Source organism: Symphodus melops (genome assembly GCF_947650265.1).
Source record: "Symphodus melops genome assembly, chromosome: 2".
Lineage (NCBI taxonomy): Eukaryota > Metazoa > Chordata > Actinopteri > Labriformes > Labridae > Symphodus > Symphodus melops.
Window position 1 is genome coordinate 21081353 of NC_136692.1, and position 14253 is coordinate 21095605.

The following is a 14253-nucleotide window of genomic DNA, read 5'->3' on the forward strand; positions in this document are numbered from 1 at the left end:
GTCATTCTGGAGGATGTTGGAGGCAGCAGAACGTTCTCCACGGCGTCTCCAGACTCTGTCACATCTGTCACATGTGCCCAGTGTGAACCTGCTTTCATCTGTGAAGAGCACAGGGCGCCAGTGGCAAATTTGCCGATCTTGGTGTTCTCCGGCAAATGCCATCTTGCACGATATTGGGCTGTAGGCACAACCCCCACCTGTGGACATCGGGCCCTCATACCCTCATGGAGTCTGTTTCTGACCGTTTGAGCAGACACATTTGTGGCCTGCTGGAGGTCATTTTGCAGGGCTCCTGTTCCTCCTTGCACAAAGGCGGAGGTAGCGGTCCTGCTGCTGGGTTGTTGCCCTCCTACGACCTTCTCCACGTCTCCTGATGTACTGGCCTGTCTCCTGGTAGCGCCTTCATGCTCTGGACACTACGCTGACAGACACAGCAAACCTTCCTGCCACAGCTTGCATTGATGTGCCATCCTGGATGAGCTGCACTACCTGAGCCGCTTGTGTCGGTTGTAGACTCCGTCTCATGCTACCACGAGAATGAAAGCACTCAAAAGTGACCACTCCTTTATTGGGGGTGTCTTACCTGATGCCTACAATTTCCACCTGTTGTCTATTCCATTTGCACAACAGCATGTGAAATTGATTGTCACTCAGTGTTGCTTCTCAAGTGGACTTGACTGTTTGATTTCACAGAAGTGTGAGTGACCTGGAATCACATTGTGTTGTTTAAGGTTTTCCCTTATGTGTTTGAACAGTGTACGCAGCCAGGGAATGGCTGAATTTATCTCAACAGATTAATGGTAAACAATGCGTGTTTCATTATACAATACCTACAGTGTATGTTTGGCTTCTTAACTTTAACACAAAGTTTATGCAGTACACGCTGAAACATCGAGCTGAAGCTGATTTTAAGATTCACAAATAATGGAGGTACATTTAATAAATCTTTATTTTGAGTAGAGAAGAAATGTGGTTTAACCTGAAAGGAGTTTGCAAAATATTTATTAACGAATTTTAAAAGATTAATGTGTGAATCCTCAAACATAGCCCACACAAGCAACACTAAAGTGTCACGTAAAGCTTACAACACATCAAGAAAGACTATGCTTATTCTTTACTAGAGCTTCTCGGACAGGTATTCATCAAATGACAAATAATTCATTTCCAACAAACACAAAACAGTATAGAAATGCTGTATTCACAGTATTTGTGCAACCCCCTCTACATAGGCTCCTGTTTATCTACATCATTATTCTCACTACTGAAGTGCAGTCATTGCTCCCTGGGTGATACAGATGATACATTTTCTCCTATCACATGTGCATTTTAGACATGAAGTCTGTGTTAATGATGGAATGGTGTCAGGGATGTATATGATGTGAGCATAGCGGAGACCCATCAGACGTGGAACACATTTCATATCAGTCCCAGGAGCCCTGTCCTGCAACCGAGCCAGTGCTAGGGATCTCCACATGAGGGTGCTGTAACAAAGGAAATTTGCATTATGACCTTATTTATCTATGCTGGGAACACATCCACATTTACAGTTCAACACAGAGGGATTGTACATGTTTGCTAAGAATTAAACAAAACAACAGAAAATGTAAACGTGTTATTAGAACAACTGCTTTCATAACAACTTCCAGTTCTTAATCTCACTGTCTAACTATGACTGACGCTATCTGATGTTTTGAGGCTTCCTTGCTGATGCCAAAAACAACACCTGACTGTTCAAAGTTGATGGTTAAGTCATTCAATATTTGATTAATAAAACTTGTGACAGCTCTGGCTGGTCTTCCACTTGGATTTCAGGCATGCTGTTTCCATTTTTTGTTTTGCATGACGACTTCACAGTTCTTTTCACCATACAAATAAAAACTCTTAATGATCTTTAAGATCATCGTTTACCTGGGTCTGATTCAGATATTACACTCAAAGCTATGCAAGGATCCCATAGACTGTGTAAACAAAATAGACAGAGTTCTTTTGATTAAATTGAACCAAAGTGCAGTGCACGGGCATTCTTTCTAACTCTACAAGTTACAAAAACAAGTTAGATTATTAGATTGTATCAAATAATAGGAACAAATTAAAGTAAACACAGTTGGGAAAAGTAAACTACTTCGAGAATTAAACTTCTTTGAAATGTTTACTGAGGTTTAATACTCTGCCTCTCTAAACAGGTTTCTAATGAGTCTTTATCGCTGGTTTGGATACGTTAGTATCACAAGGTATGTTGTCGGATGTTACCTTTCTACATCAACTGGGCCCTCATCGTAAATCAATACATCTCCAGCAAGGATACTCAGATGTCTGCTTTTATGAATACATTGCTCAACCCAACAAAAGCTAACATTATTATACTATATCCAGAATTTGATTGTGGACCACTGCTCGGTAACTATTTGCTACACATACGCTGAATCTCAGTTCTCTTAAATTATGTTTCCTTGTTCCTTTCTCTTCGTTCAAACCAGAAGTACAAGTATATATGTGTGTGTGTGTGTGTGTGTGTGTGTGTGTGTATGTGTGTGTATGTCCTTGTGCTTTCTTTATTTAATTTCCTTGCGTCTCTCCAGAAGGGATTAATGTAAGACCGAAGTAAAGGATGCAAGTTTGGGAAGGATGGATGCAACTAAAGAGAACTGTGACGCAGCTATAGTGTTGAGGGTATTATAAAGTGAGTTTAGCACACTCGCCTGTACGATCTACACCATAACACTGTTTGTAGATCACCTGAAGCATTGTTTTATGCATTACGTATTCCATCGTTAAAATGTACACTTCTTACTGCATTATATGGTTTATTACCATGAACTATTGTAGTTTATTACCACTATTTCTACCCAAGTCATAGTATTATTGAAGTCATTCACTATAACAATGAATGTATCTGTGTTAGTTTTTGAATTCCCTCTTTGCAGTTTGAAGCTTTCCTTAAACAGGAACACATTCATACATAATAAATAAAATCAACGCAGCTGTCGATGCCACCCACCTGCTCACTGGTAGAACTTAATCTCTGTGTCCACGCAATCAAAAAATAAGCCACCCAGTTCCTCTCCTGGTATCTCTCCGTTAAGCATGGCTGAAATCTCACTCAGACACTGCGACTCCAGATCCATCAGAATCTCATAGATGGCTAAACCCTCATCCTGAGATACAGAGAGACAGACAGACACGTGAAAACACCAGTCATCAGTGTAGAAAAGTTCATCTGCTATCACAAACCGTCAAGTTCATCTACATGCCACATCTGCTTATTCACATTATCAAGCCCAAGGAGAAGCAGTATAAAATAGTGGTGTTGAAATGTTATATATATTTTTATTTTAAATAGGCTATCTATTAGATGCTGATTCTTAGATAGATAGATAGATAGATAGATAGATAGATAGATAGATAGATAGATAGATAGATAGATAGATAGATAGATAGATAGATAGATAGATAGATAGATAGATAGATAGATAGATAGATAGATAGATAGATAGATAGATAGATAGATAGATAGATAGATAGATAGATAGATAGAAACTTTATTGATCCCGAGGGAAATTCGAGTATTTTATTTTTCTAAAGTTCCTTTTTTTTAGAATTTTACTTTTAAGTTGAACTAAAGAGCTGAAGTTGTGAGTGAAATAAGCACCACCACTACAGTATCACTTTCCCCCACCATACTGTGCTATAATTGGCTATGTTGCTCATACAGTAGGTCAACGGCAGAACTCTTACCCAGGGAGTCGCTGTTCTTGATCTTTTGTGTAAAAACAAACTCTCAGTGTTACACTTCTCTTACAATTATAGTGTTCTGTCCAGAGGTCTTCTTCAGTTCGATCACCTGAAGAAGACCTCAGGTCGAAACGCTGAATTGAAACTTTCTGTGGCATTTGACTAAGTGTGCAGGCACACCTTCTTCCTCAGTATGCTGTTTTTGCACAACCCTCCTGCCTCCGTGATGTGCCTCTAACAACCTTCTTTTTATAATCCTAATGTAAACCACAATCCTTTCATAAACCTTTCCCTCATAAGTTATCTTAGGGTTTGGTTTGGTTTAGACACTTGGTTAGAGTCAGCAAATGATCAGGGTTTAGATTAGAATAATAAATCAGTGGGAATAAACACAAAACAAGAACAGTGTTCTCCTGTACTGTAGGAGAGAAAAGGTTTTTCCACAAGTTAGTTAATACCTAAGCTAATAACTTAATTAGACTTCACAACTTAAGCTATTTTTACACTGTGCTTCTTTTTTACCCTAATGCAATTTATACATGATGCATCACCAGCTGCTGTTAAACTGCAGCCGACCTATCATTACACACTGCATTGTGGGAGAATAGTTAAGAATAATAACACTCTCCAAAAGACATGCAGGCTGATATTTACTACTTTTTTGAATCATAGTATAAAATTCAGAATTGGCACAAATCTCTCCTCCCTGTATTTTTAAAACGCTCCCTGGACTTCCTTTGAGGCAAAAACTTTCCTTATGTAATATACATTTCTTTATAAAAGGCTTAACAAAAGTTCAAATGTTAGTTTTTCTTAAAAGTATTTGACAATGATTCCACAAGACAACCAATTTTCTCTGTCTGGATTGCCAGACAAAGTGCTACGATGTTGTTTTTGTTTGGAAGTAACAATACCTCTCAGCATCATTACCTTGTCCTTTGGATGCAACAGGATTTAAACCCTGCTCTTTGGAGTTCAATGTGTACTTGTGGTATGTTTTCTGTTTAGTCTAAACTCATACCGCGAGTCTAGCTAGACACTGTGAGTGTCAGTTCTGTTCTTCTGAGCTTTTTAATAATATACGACTGAGTTCAGCTATCTGTGAATAAGGTTTAAATTTGGATGTATAAATGAAATGAATGAGAACTTTCAGCTCTGCCAGGCTCTGTGTAAAGCCATCATTGACCAATGTCATCTATCTGTGCCCACCGAGTTAGTCTCCATGGAGCTGAGCGCCACCTGGTGGGCCTTGTAAAGGTCATGTCTGCGGTCCACCCGGCTCTGAAAACGAGGCTGCTTCCTGACGGGGTCGTCTGGACCAAACTGTGGGGAGACCACCCTCGGCACTGGGGTGGCACCATCCGAAAAGACAAAAGGCTTGAATACAGACCTACCAGAGTGTGGGTGGGGTAGGTCAACAGGGAAAGGAAGAGGAAAGAATGAAACCCAGCCTTAAGAAATTTCATCTGAACCAAAGTGAAGACAGAAAAATGCAGGAAAAGTAAGGTTAGATAAGGTTGAAAGATTATTGAGGTCTGAAAAACAGTTTGGTACATCTGGTCTTTTTTAATGTCATGTTGAGGGTTCATTTTTCTCATTGTTATCATTTCATATGCGTGACCAAACAAATCTGCCAATTCAGAATTTAACATAAAGAAAGATTATTCAAATACAAAAGAGGCATTGAATTGAAGAGTGAACTAATAATTTTCTTGTTGTTTCACTGTCATTTCTTAGTCAATATTGCTCCTTTTGTTTTTAATGTTTTTGTTTCTGATGCCATAAAAATGGAAAATCAACGTCATTGTTTTCCCCACAGAACAGAAGCTATCACACACCAGAAACGTTTCTGCACTTAAGTCGACTGTTCCTCATGATACTGAATAAAAAGTGAAATAAGGATGCCGAGACAAACAATAGGACGTTAGTAGGGAAAGCGTCCAGGGTTAAAAATCGAAACATTTATAAGTGATGCCTTTTATGGAGCTTTTATTTTCTGACTGTTTTTTAAGTTTTCCGGAACTCAATCTGTTGCTCCTTTTCTGCATGCCATTTCCCACACTCTCTCTCTGACTTTTTTTATTTTATTTCTATCCCCTCCCACGTCTCTTAATAAAGGCCCCAAAAGTCCAAAAACAAACCTTTAAACAGTTTTGAAATAAATTAGATATTTTCAAATGATTAGGATTTCCTAGAGTTATTTCCATTAAAGATCGGCACAATATCACTTAAGTGTATAAATATTTTTTATAAAGGAATTATCTTCATGTATGTCAAATTGTATGCTTTACTGTAGACTCAACAATTTAACATTTGGAATTAGTTTGAAGTATAACACATAGACTACTAGTAACAAATTCTCCTCTGGAAAGTAGTAACTCTTTAAATGATTGGGAAATAATCATAGAGACAATGAGTAAAGCAATAACATTCTTAAACACAAATAAAATAAACTGTGAATCACTTATGAGCCCTTGTAGTTCGAATACTTTAGAAAGAATTATGAACTTTCCATTTGAAGTGATTATTACAGTATTGGGTTTACAGCAGTTTGCTACAGAGCGAAGCGGAATAGTCATAATCGATGCTTTTAATCGAGATGATTTATTAGATTGGTTACAGACTAACCTGGAGGGGTCTGGGGTGGCCGTGAAGAAGTGGACACAAGGCAGGCTGCAGTCTCTGGGCAGGATAGACACCATGCTGCCTGTGGTGCAGAAACCTCCAGAGTTCATGCAGATGCCACTGGGCTTGTCCCTCAGAATGGATATCATCACCTCTGCTGTCACTGAGCCTGGGAGCAGGAGAGAAGAACAAACTAAGAACAAAACTCACTATGCTCACTATGCTGCTAAGTTGCACCAAATGATAAAATAGTTCAGAAATATTGGCTCATATAGGCATATGGCTCTATAAAGCTGTGATTACATAGTTTGTCAATTGTGTTTGTTGCGCGCGTCATTGACGTCCATCTATTATTTAATAGATTTCTGACTGCAACATTTTTTATATTTGTCTTTTTTTTGTAGTATGCTTCAAAATGTAGTCATACTCTAAATCCCTTCATAGGGGAAATATTCTCAGCTGGATAAACAGCAGTGTTAAGTATTTGCAGGGTCAGTTCTTTGTGCAAAGGATGAATTAGGACATCTTTCTTCAGCGTGATTTGGAGTCACACCTAACTTACAGTCAAAGTCTTTGTTACATTGAAACTCGCGGCAGCCATGCTCACCATCATGTTGCTGGAGTAGCTCCGTGCCTCCTTTATAGCGCTGTTTGGCCAGCTCCATCCTTGCAGGCGGGTTCTCTGGGCTGAACACCTTGGAGAAGTTGAACTCTTCCTCTCCATCCCACCAGCCCTCTGCCTGGGCCACACTGCGCAGCTCCGGGTGCTCTGCAGAGACCTCTGAACCGATTGTCAGTTGGTTGGAGATGTTCTTCACACCCTCTGAGATTAAAAAAAACAGCTATTAAGATGTTATGAGAGCTTTGGAAAACACAATTTGTGGCTTTTAAAAGCACAAGAAAATCCTTTGTTTAGGACTGCGACAATTTTCAATTTTAACACCCTTTACATTTTTTATTTGACAATGATTTTTGTCCTGTATCAAATCTTGAGCTTGGATTTGGCTGTCATATATTTAGCTTTGTCTGAATAAAGCAGCTTGCACAGTTGATCTCCAGCTGACAGGAGGATCCAGACACGATAAATGAGCAACCCTTTATCACAATTTCAGGATTTCCTGAATTATATAACACATCTTTGTAATCTGTGGACTCAAGTTGAAGATTGACTTATGAACAAAGAAACCTGAGAGAGCTTTATTTACTTTGCTATTAACGTTTGCCACATTAAAGAGCAGATGTGAGTCACGTAGGTACTAAATATTTTAACCCTCCAGAGCATTTCAGTGTTGCTCACATTACCCGAGAACTAAAGCACTGTTGAATACAGTTTCCAATCAAATCCTGTGCTGAACAGAAGCAGAAATGTTAGCAAAGGTGTTGTGAGCATGTTAGCCATCCAATGTTAGCATTTTGCTTCAAGCTTCACTGTTTCTAAGCCTGCTGACATGTGCAGTGCAAATTATTTTGAAAATGTTTTTCATTGAAATCATTGAAATCCTTTCAGGTTGATACACCAAGTCAGAGAGTCAGGAAATGCAGAGTTTACAGACTGAGAATTACACAGAATAATAGATGTTGGATTAAAAATGAGCTTCTAGGCAGAAGGTAGTGTACATGCAATAGAATGAAATACAATAATCTCATAAACATTATATTATACATATACATAAAAATGGCATTTGATAAAGTGATAAAAAAAAATCACAATTTGAACTTCATAAGTATCCTTGAAAGAAAGAGGTGATGGTGGATACAATACCAATATCAAAGAGCACACAGACTAATTAGATATTGTTTTTTTTGTGTAAGGCCTAATTATTCATGATCAACCAAAGTTTGTTGAAGGGAACTGTTGCCATATTTTTATGTTAATGTCTTTTTAGTGATCTACGTAAATGAAGTAAATTCAGACAAAAAAGATTTTGCCTCTCTTTTCTTTTCTTCCATATATACTCTGATTTTGCCTGCTGTATTCTGTCTCAAATAAATACAGGTAAATATCTGTAGGACAAAACTTATCACAGAGAACATGAAAAAAAAAACTACTGTGTTTTTTATACCTGATATCGTCTCTGAATATGTCCCCTTAATGTTGGCACATTCAGGTAACTGCAACCAAAGCACTTTGCATTAATAGTAGGCTGACAGTGGTGGTTATGAAAATATATTGTCTGTAAAACACCTAATGTCACAAACGAACAGACCACAGAAGATTGTTCAAAGTCAGCAGGACAACAATCTAAAGTGTTAACAAGTCCTGAAACGAGCAACAGGCTTTGTTATTTTAAATAAAGTTTTGTTCTGCCATCAGCGGTGACACCAAACATCAACTCCCCAGCATCAATTACGAGTAAATAATATTGTCATTTGATGCCTCTGTTTCCTGTTTCCTAAATGTTGATACAAATAAAGCCCTTTCATTTTATTGAATGAGTATTTGTCTAAACTACAAATGCACCCATTTCACACTGTTTCATTCTGCATCCTCACCCGTGACCCTCTGTGCCACCCACAGTTTTCCAGCAGTTTCCAGCACCCAGGCCTCCTTGCGGTCCACCAGGAGGAAGGTGTTGTGGTAGCTGAAGGGCTCAGGATCCTCCCTGCATGGCCCCCCCTGGCCATACTGCTCCAGGAGGCCAGTGATCACAGTGAGCGCCGCCCAGGCACTGTCACCTCGCTCCAGCCCCAGTCTGCGATTAAAGCCAGAAGATTTGATTATCTTTAACTGTTAAAGTCTGAGTTTCTCTTTTACAAGGCAACAGTCATGTGGTTGTAAATAAAATAAAGTCTGTGATTCCTTCATGCTCTTTGTTTTGTTATTTAGAAGAAATATTACAGCGGGGGCTTAACTTCAATGGTATTTAAAACATTTGTATTAACATGCTTCTGACAATCTACACACCCTTCTGATCAAATCCTAAAAGGATTGAGTTGATATTAATACTGAATACACAATCTCTCTCTCTCTCTCGCTCTCTCTCTCTCTCTCTCTCTCTCTCTCTCTCTGTCTCTCTCTCTCTCTCACTCATTCTACAGTCCTATCTCTCCAATAAAGGCACAAAAAAGGCAAAAAAAAATAAATAAATAAAAGAATAAAGTACTATAGTTTTCAGGTGCTCACCGAACAAAGTCCATGCCCAGCAGAGACTCTCCGGAGGAGACAGGCTCTTTTGTCCAGACAGCCTCATTCCCAATACAGACTCCATGATCATTAGCTCCCATTTCAGCTCCCCACATCCAGGCAGGCTTACTGAGGACGACAGCATGTGTCTGCTCCACCTGGGGGATCTGGACGTAGGTGCACTGCAGCAAAAATTGGAGCGTGCGAGACAGTTCACATGAAGGTCATAATGCAATCCACAAACATTGTCAGTTGTCTCAATTTTGGACACGAATCTACAGGTATTCTAAAGATGAACATTCAAACTATAAAAGTGGGTTTTTTTTTTCCATCATCAGTGAAACTAAATGAGTGCAACTTCTTACCATACATCAATAATTGTCATCATCCTGTTTAACACAACTGTATATCCTGTGTTGCAGTACTTTTAAACAGAATTCCAATCAATGAAATCTTTAAGTTGTTACAACTACAGAAAGCAAGAGAAGTTAAATTACAATTTACAAACAGATCTTTTCAGATGTGTGGGAAGAAGGCAATGCAGGTATACTGCATGTGAAATATGTATGTGTGAATATGTTACATACCTTTATTCAGACAGAGACTGAGATGTTGATTACCATTGTGTTCCTTTATTGTATAAGTTTTGTAATGGTTAATTAATTCTTTGTACACTTCTCCTTCTGGTACTTGTTATGCTAATAAAATGATGCTGATGAGATGTAATAAGATCATTTGAACTGTTTATTTTTAATGAACGCAAACATAAAAAGTAAGTTTGACATGTACAGGTTGGGTTGGGGGCATAAGAAATGTCATCTTTAGAAGTAGCTGTTAGTGTTTATATAGGAACTATTATCAAGGTTCAAATTATTTATTATAATACCTGTTTACAGAAAGGCCTGCTAGTTACCTTGTAACAAGCACTGAGTCTCAGAAATAACCTATGGCCACTACATCGTCCCCATCTTTTATTTTGTTTTTATTTTTTTGTTCAACAAGCTTCTACACTGCAATGTGGTTACAGAAGAAAGCATGCAACAGACAAACAATGTTTGGACAACGATTTATAGTTCTATTCAAAAATTCATTTTCAAACCCTCTTTTTTAATACATCAGACATTCAAGTAATTGGTTTCTTTGAGAAGTTTCCTGGGACTATGTTTCAGGTTAGATACACAAGCTCTGACTGCTAATTTTAATACATGAAAAACGTTAATGACTTAAGAGAACATACATTACATCATTCTTTAGATAAAGGCAGAATAGGGAGAGCCTAAAGCCAGTCATGCATGACTGAGAGGTGAAAGAGAGAAAAGATTCAACAGACTAAACTTTGACTTTGTTTCCTTTAAAAATTAACAGGAGAGAATATTTCCATGTAAATATTTCACCAGTTTCAAAGTGGAGAAGATTATTGTAAAAACTATTGCATCAATATTAATCTCTTTCAATGTCCATATGTAGCGGGTTTTTTTTTAATTAAAACTACCATTTAAAATGAATTTAATCAGGATTGTGTGCAATTGAGCCTCATTTTGAAGTATGAGGAGAATTGTGGTATTCAATGTTATTTGAAAATATAAAAAAGCGTTGCTGTGAAACCCCCAGAAAAAAAACAACGTGCAACAAGTTGCCTACAGGATTGACTTTTGCATCCATCAGATATCTTATTTTACACAGATTTTTCTGGTAAAGGGGGAAATTAGGGTATTTAAATCCAAGGAGCGGTTTACCACTGAAACATTGTGGAAAGTCCAAGGTGGTGAATACTGTTAAATGTATGTAATTGTTTGTTGTGCACTACTTGTGTATTTCTGATGCCTGTTGTCAGTCATGATGCAGGGCTGCATTACCTCCAGCATGGAGCCTGGAGGGTGCGATGCTGCAGGGAAGTGGGCCACCTCCTGCACCTCATCCTGGGGACGGTCTGAGTTCTTCCCAAAAATCACATGGTCATCGCGAGATCCAGGGGGCAAGGAAACAAAACAATCACATGACATGGGAGACTCTGCCATCCTGCAACAAACACAACAACAAAATTAACGGGTGGGGAACTGTAAGAAAGTCTGGCTGGATCTGGGGAGAAAACTAAAAGTGATGATGTGTAAATTAAGCTGTGCCTTCAGACATATAACTAGCCTACACCATGTCAACAATCCGATTTTAAACTACTCTTGAAGTCTGACAATGAGTTTGACATCCGGCACAAGTGAGTCCATAATGTAGCCTATTGCGTGGATTGAAGAGGAAGAGTCTGATTCTGTTCCCCCACCCAGCTTTTCGCAGAAAGTCGGATCTAGCCGGTGCACTGCCCATCCCTTTCACACAGGGATTAGGAGGCAGTTTTGTGCAGAGCACTTTATTGACTGTAATCTTCTCAAATCCCACCGCCACGTTGCTTTATTAACGCTCTCGCCTCGCATTCACAATGTATCGCTTTCGATCCGGCAATAATGTAGGTAAAGGTGTGCTGATAGAAGCAGTGTGGAGCAGCGCAGCTCGGTTTGTTTTCAGTGTTTCTGACAGATACAGGCCTGACTGAGCTCACTGACAGTCCGGTGTCTTTCCGGAGCAGCGACTCGCCTGTCGCCTCATGTCATTCCGCTTTTTTTTTTCACGGGGGTTGAGGGAAGGGAGAATTTAAACGCTAATAATCAAACTAGTGCTAGTCCGTGAATGCTGAAAAAAAAAAAACGTTACCTTCTTTTTTTGCAATGGTGGGAGCGGGCAGCCGACTGGAGGAAGGCAGGTTGTAGAAACCCAGTCACGTGACCGAGAAATCCAAAGGTATGTACTTAAAGGTCTCGTCTCGTCTGGCCACAAGCACAGCTCACCGTCTCACACGAGCGGCCAGTCCACACCTGTGAAAATCTGCACAACAGGCCCGATGATAATGTAGCTCTTACTCCCCTCCGTCTGTTTATCAGACACCGATTACAATGCTGAAAACCCACTCATCAGTAAACTTGTGAGAGCCTACATGTTAATTCCAAAAAACTTTTCAGTAAATAAATAATTGTATCACACTACATTCATTGTAAATATAGCCTGAGTGTGTGTACCAATAAAACTTTAATTATATGCAAACTATTTGTTCATCATAGTTGCTGATTATCAGCTTCACCAAGTCATGAGTTCATGTCTGTGTGACTCAAAATGATGAGCTGGACAAACGTCTCACCATGTATTCACCAATGTAAACAAGATATTTTTTTCATAACGAACATAACTGAGAGCACTCCACCCGTTTACACACCAGGTGTCATTTACTCCACAGGTAGTGTGACTCAGTTGTAGGATATACTGTCTTGTCTTGAGTGTTGAAACTCTTAAAACAACTATCCACATGATGTCACCATAGTTTAAGCTGGCATTATAGGAAATGTGGGATTTAGTGTTCTAATTGTTACTCACATTTAATTTAGTCTGCGTGTATGTCTATTCTGTTCTAAAATCTGAGCATGCAGGGGAAGATGTCACCAAGAAAATGATCTCTTCAACAATATACCTTTTTTTCAGTAGGCTACAGTTTTTGCTACTGATTGCGACAGATGTAAATGTAAAATAGTTAATTTAAAAGTTAACATTTGTGATAAATAAGTGAGTCTATGTATTCAGTATGCAAAGCATTTTGCAGGAGCAGCCTCAGAATGTACTTTACTAAAAAGAAAAAGTGAGTCATCTTAAAGCTCAGATTGTTAAAAACAGAAGTTAGAGCCATCCCAGAGAATTTATATTTTTTACACCTTTTTGAAATCTTTCTCTTAAAAGCTACCAAAGAACAATTACAATTATGAACTACAGAATGGCCTTTTATTTTAGAGCATTTTACTTTTTGTGATATTGAAAATACAAAAGACCAGTACAGTACTCAAGATACACAACACTGTATTTGATTCTTGCACATGCGTATATTGAAGAAGCATCTGATGTGAAAATGTAACTACTTTTTTTATACTTTTTGTTCTTTTGTTCATTACAATGTGTCATGTATTTGTCCTATACACGTAGAACACTTTCTTTTCAGTCCTTAAATGTGAAATGTATTCAGAGTAACTATCAAGTGGCATCAAACAATCTAATAAAGCATTTAAAATTAAACCTAGAAGTACTTACGTTATCATAACAATGCTTACTGCAGAAAAGAGTAAAACTTGAATCCTTTTTTATAACCATGCAAACAAAACTCACATTTCGTTTCAATCGCTTGTTGAGTGAACATATTCTTCAGGATGAAAAGAGATTTACTGCTTATATTTGCAATAATAATGCAACAAAATGGTATTGTTCATTTAAAATGTAACTTTCCAAAACTTTTTTTGGGGGGGGGGGGGGGGGATTTTTCAAAAATTCAATTTGGGCATATAATCTTCCAAAAATGTTAAATATCTGAGTTTCAACATTTCTTTTGTCGTCTTTGTGCTATTTCAATTTTCAAATATTGGGTTTGAATGATTGCAAATGATCACATTCAGTTTTTATTTTACACAGCACCAAAAATGTAGGACACTGAAACGCATGAGCAACATCATAACTTTGACTGTAAACTTGAAAGTCCCTCTGTTCTGTTACTGTGAATCTTTCAGATGTAGCAGTGCCTTTTAAGAGCCACTGATTCTCATGTTGACTTATAAGTGTAATTAAAGTTTGGAAAATGACCTGTGTGTCAATGTGTTTATGTCTCCGATTCATGTTTGATTAAATGACTTAGCTGACACTTCCTGTCTGTTGTCTCACCCTTTCACTCTTTCCTAACACCTTTCATCTTT

At 38.3% G+C, this 14253-nt stretch overlaps 1 protein-coding gene across 1 annotated transcript; it reads right to left on the reverse strand.

Annotated features, from left to right (window-relative positions):
- Positions 1-931: 931 nt before the first annotated feature.
- On the reverse strand, positions 932-12356 carry scrn2 (secernin 2). Its single transcript, XM_079338306.1, has 9 exons — positions 12185-12356; positions 11338-11500; positions 9482-9663; positions 8851-9050; positions 6965-7180; positions 6361-6526; positions 4942-5122; positions 2999-3155; positions 932-1481 (listed from the first exon to the last, which is right to left on the reverse strand). The coding sequence occupies exons 2-8, from the start codon at positions 11497-11499 to the stop codon at positions 3003-3005; spliced, it is 1260 nt and encodes a 419-aa protein (XP_079194432.1). The 5' UTR covers position 11500; positions 12185-12356; the 3' UTR covers positions 932-1481; positions 2999-3002.
- Between the last annotated feature and the right edge of the window lie 1897 nt (positions 12357-14253).

Bases quoted from the DNA above. Each gene is read 5' to 3' on its own strand.
- scrn2 (XM_079338306.1), bottom strand. From the start codon at position 11,499: ATGGCAGAGTCTCCCATGTCATGTGATTGTTTTGTTTCCTTGCCCCCT. The intron at 7,181-8,850 runs GTGAGGATGCAG...TTTTAATCTCAG, and splicing joins GGTGGCACAGAGGGTCACGG to AGGGTGTGAAGAACATCTCC. The intron at 3,156-4,941 runs GTGGGCACAGAT...TCTGTATCTCAG, and splicing joins GCTCCATGGAGACTAACTCG to GATGAGGGTTTAGCCATCTA.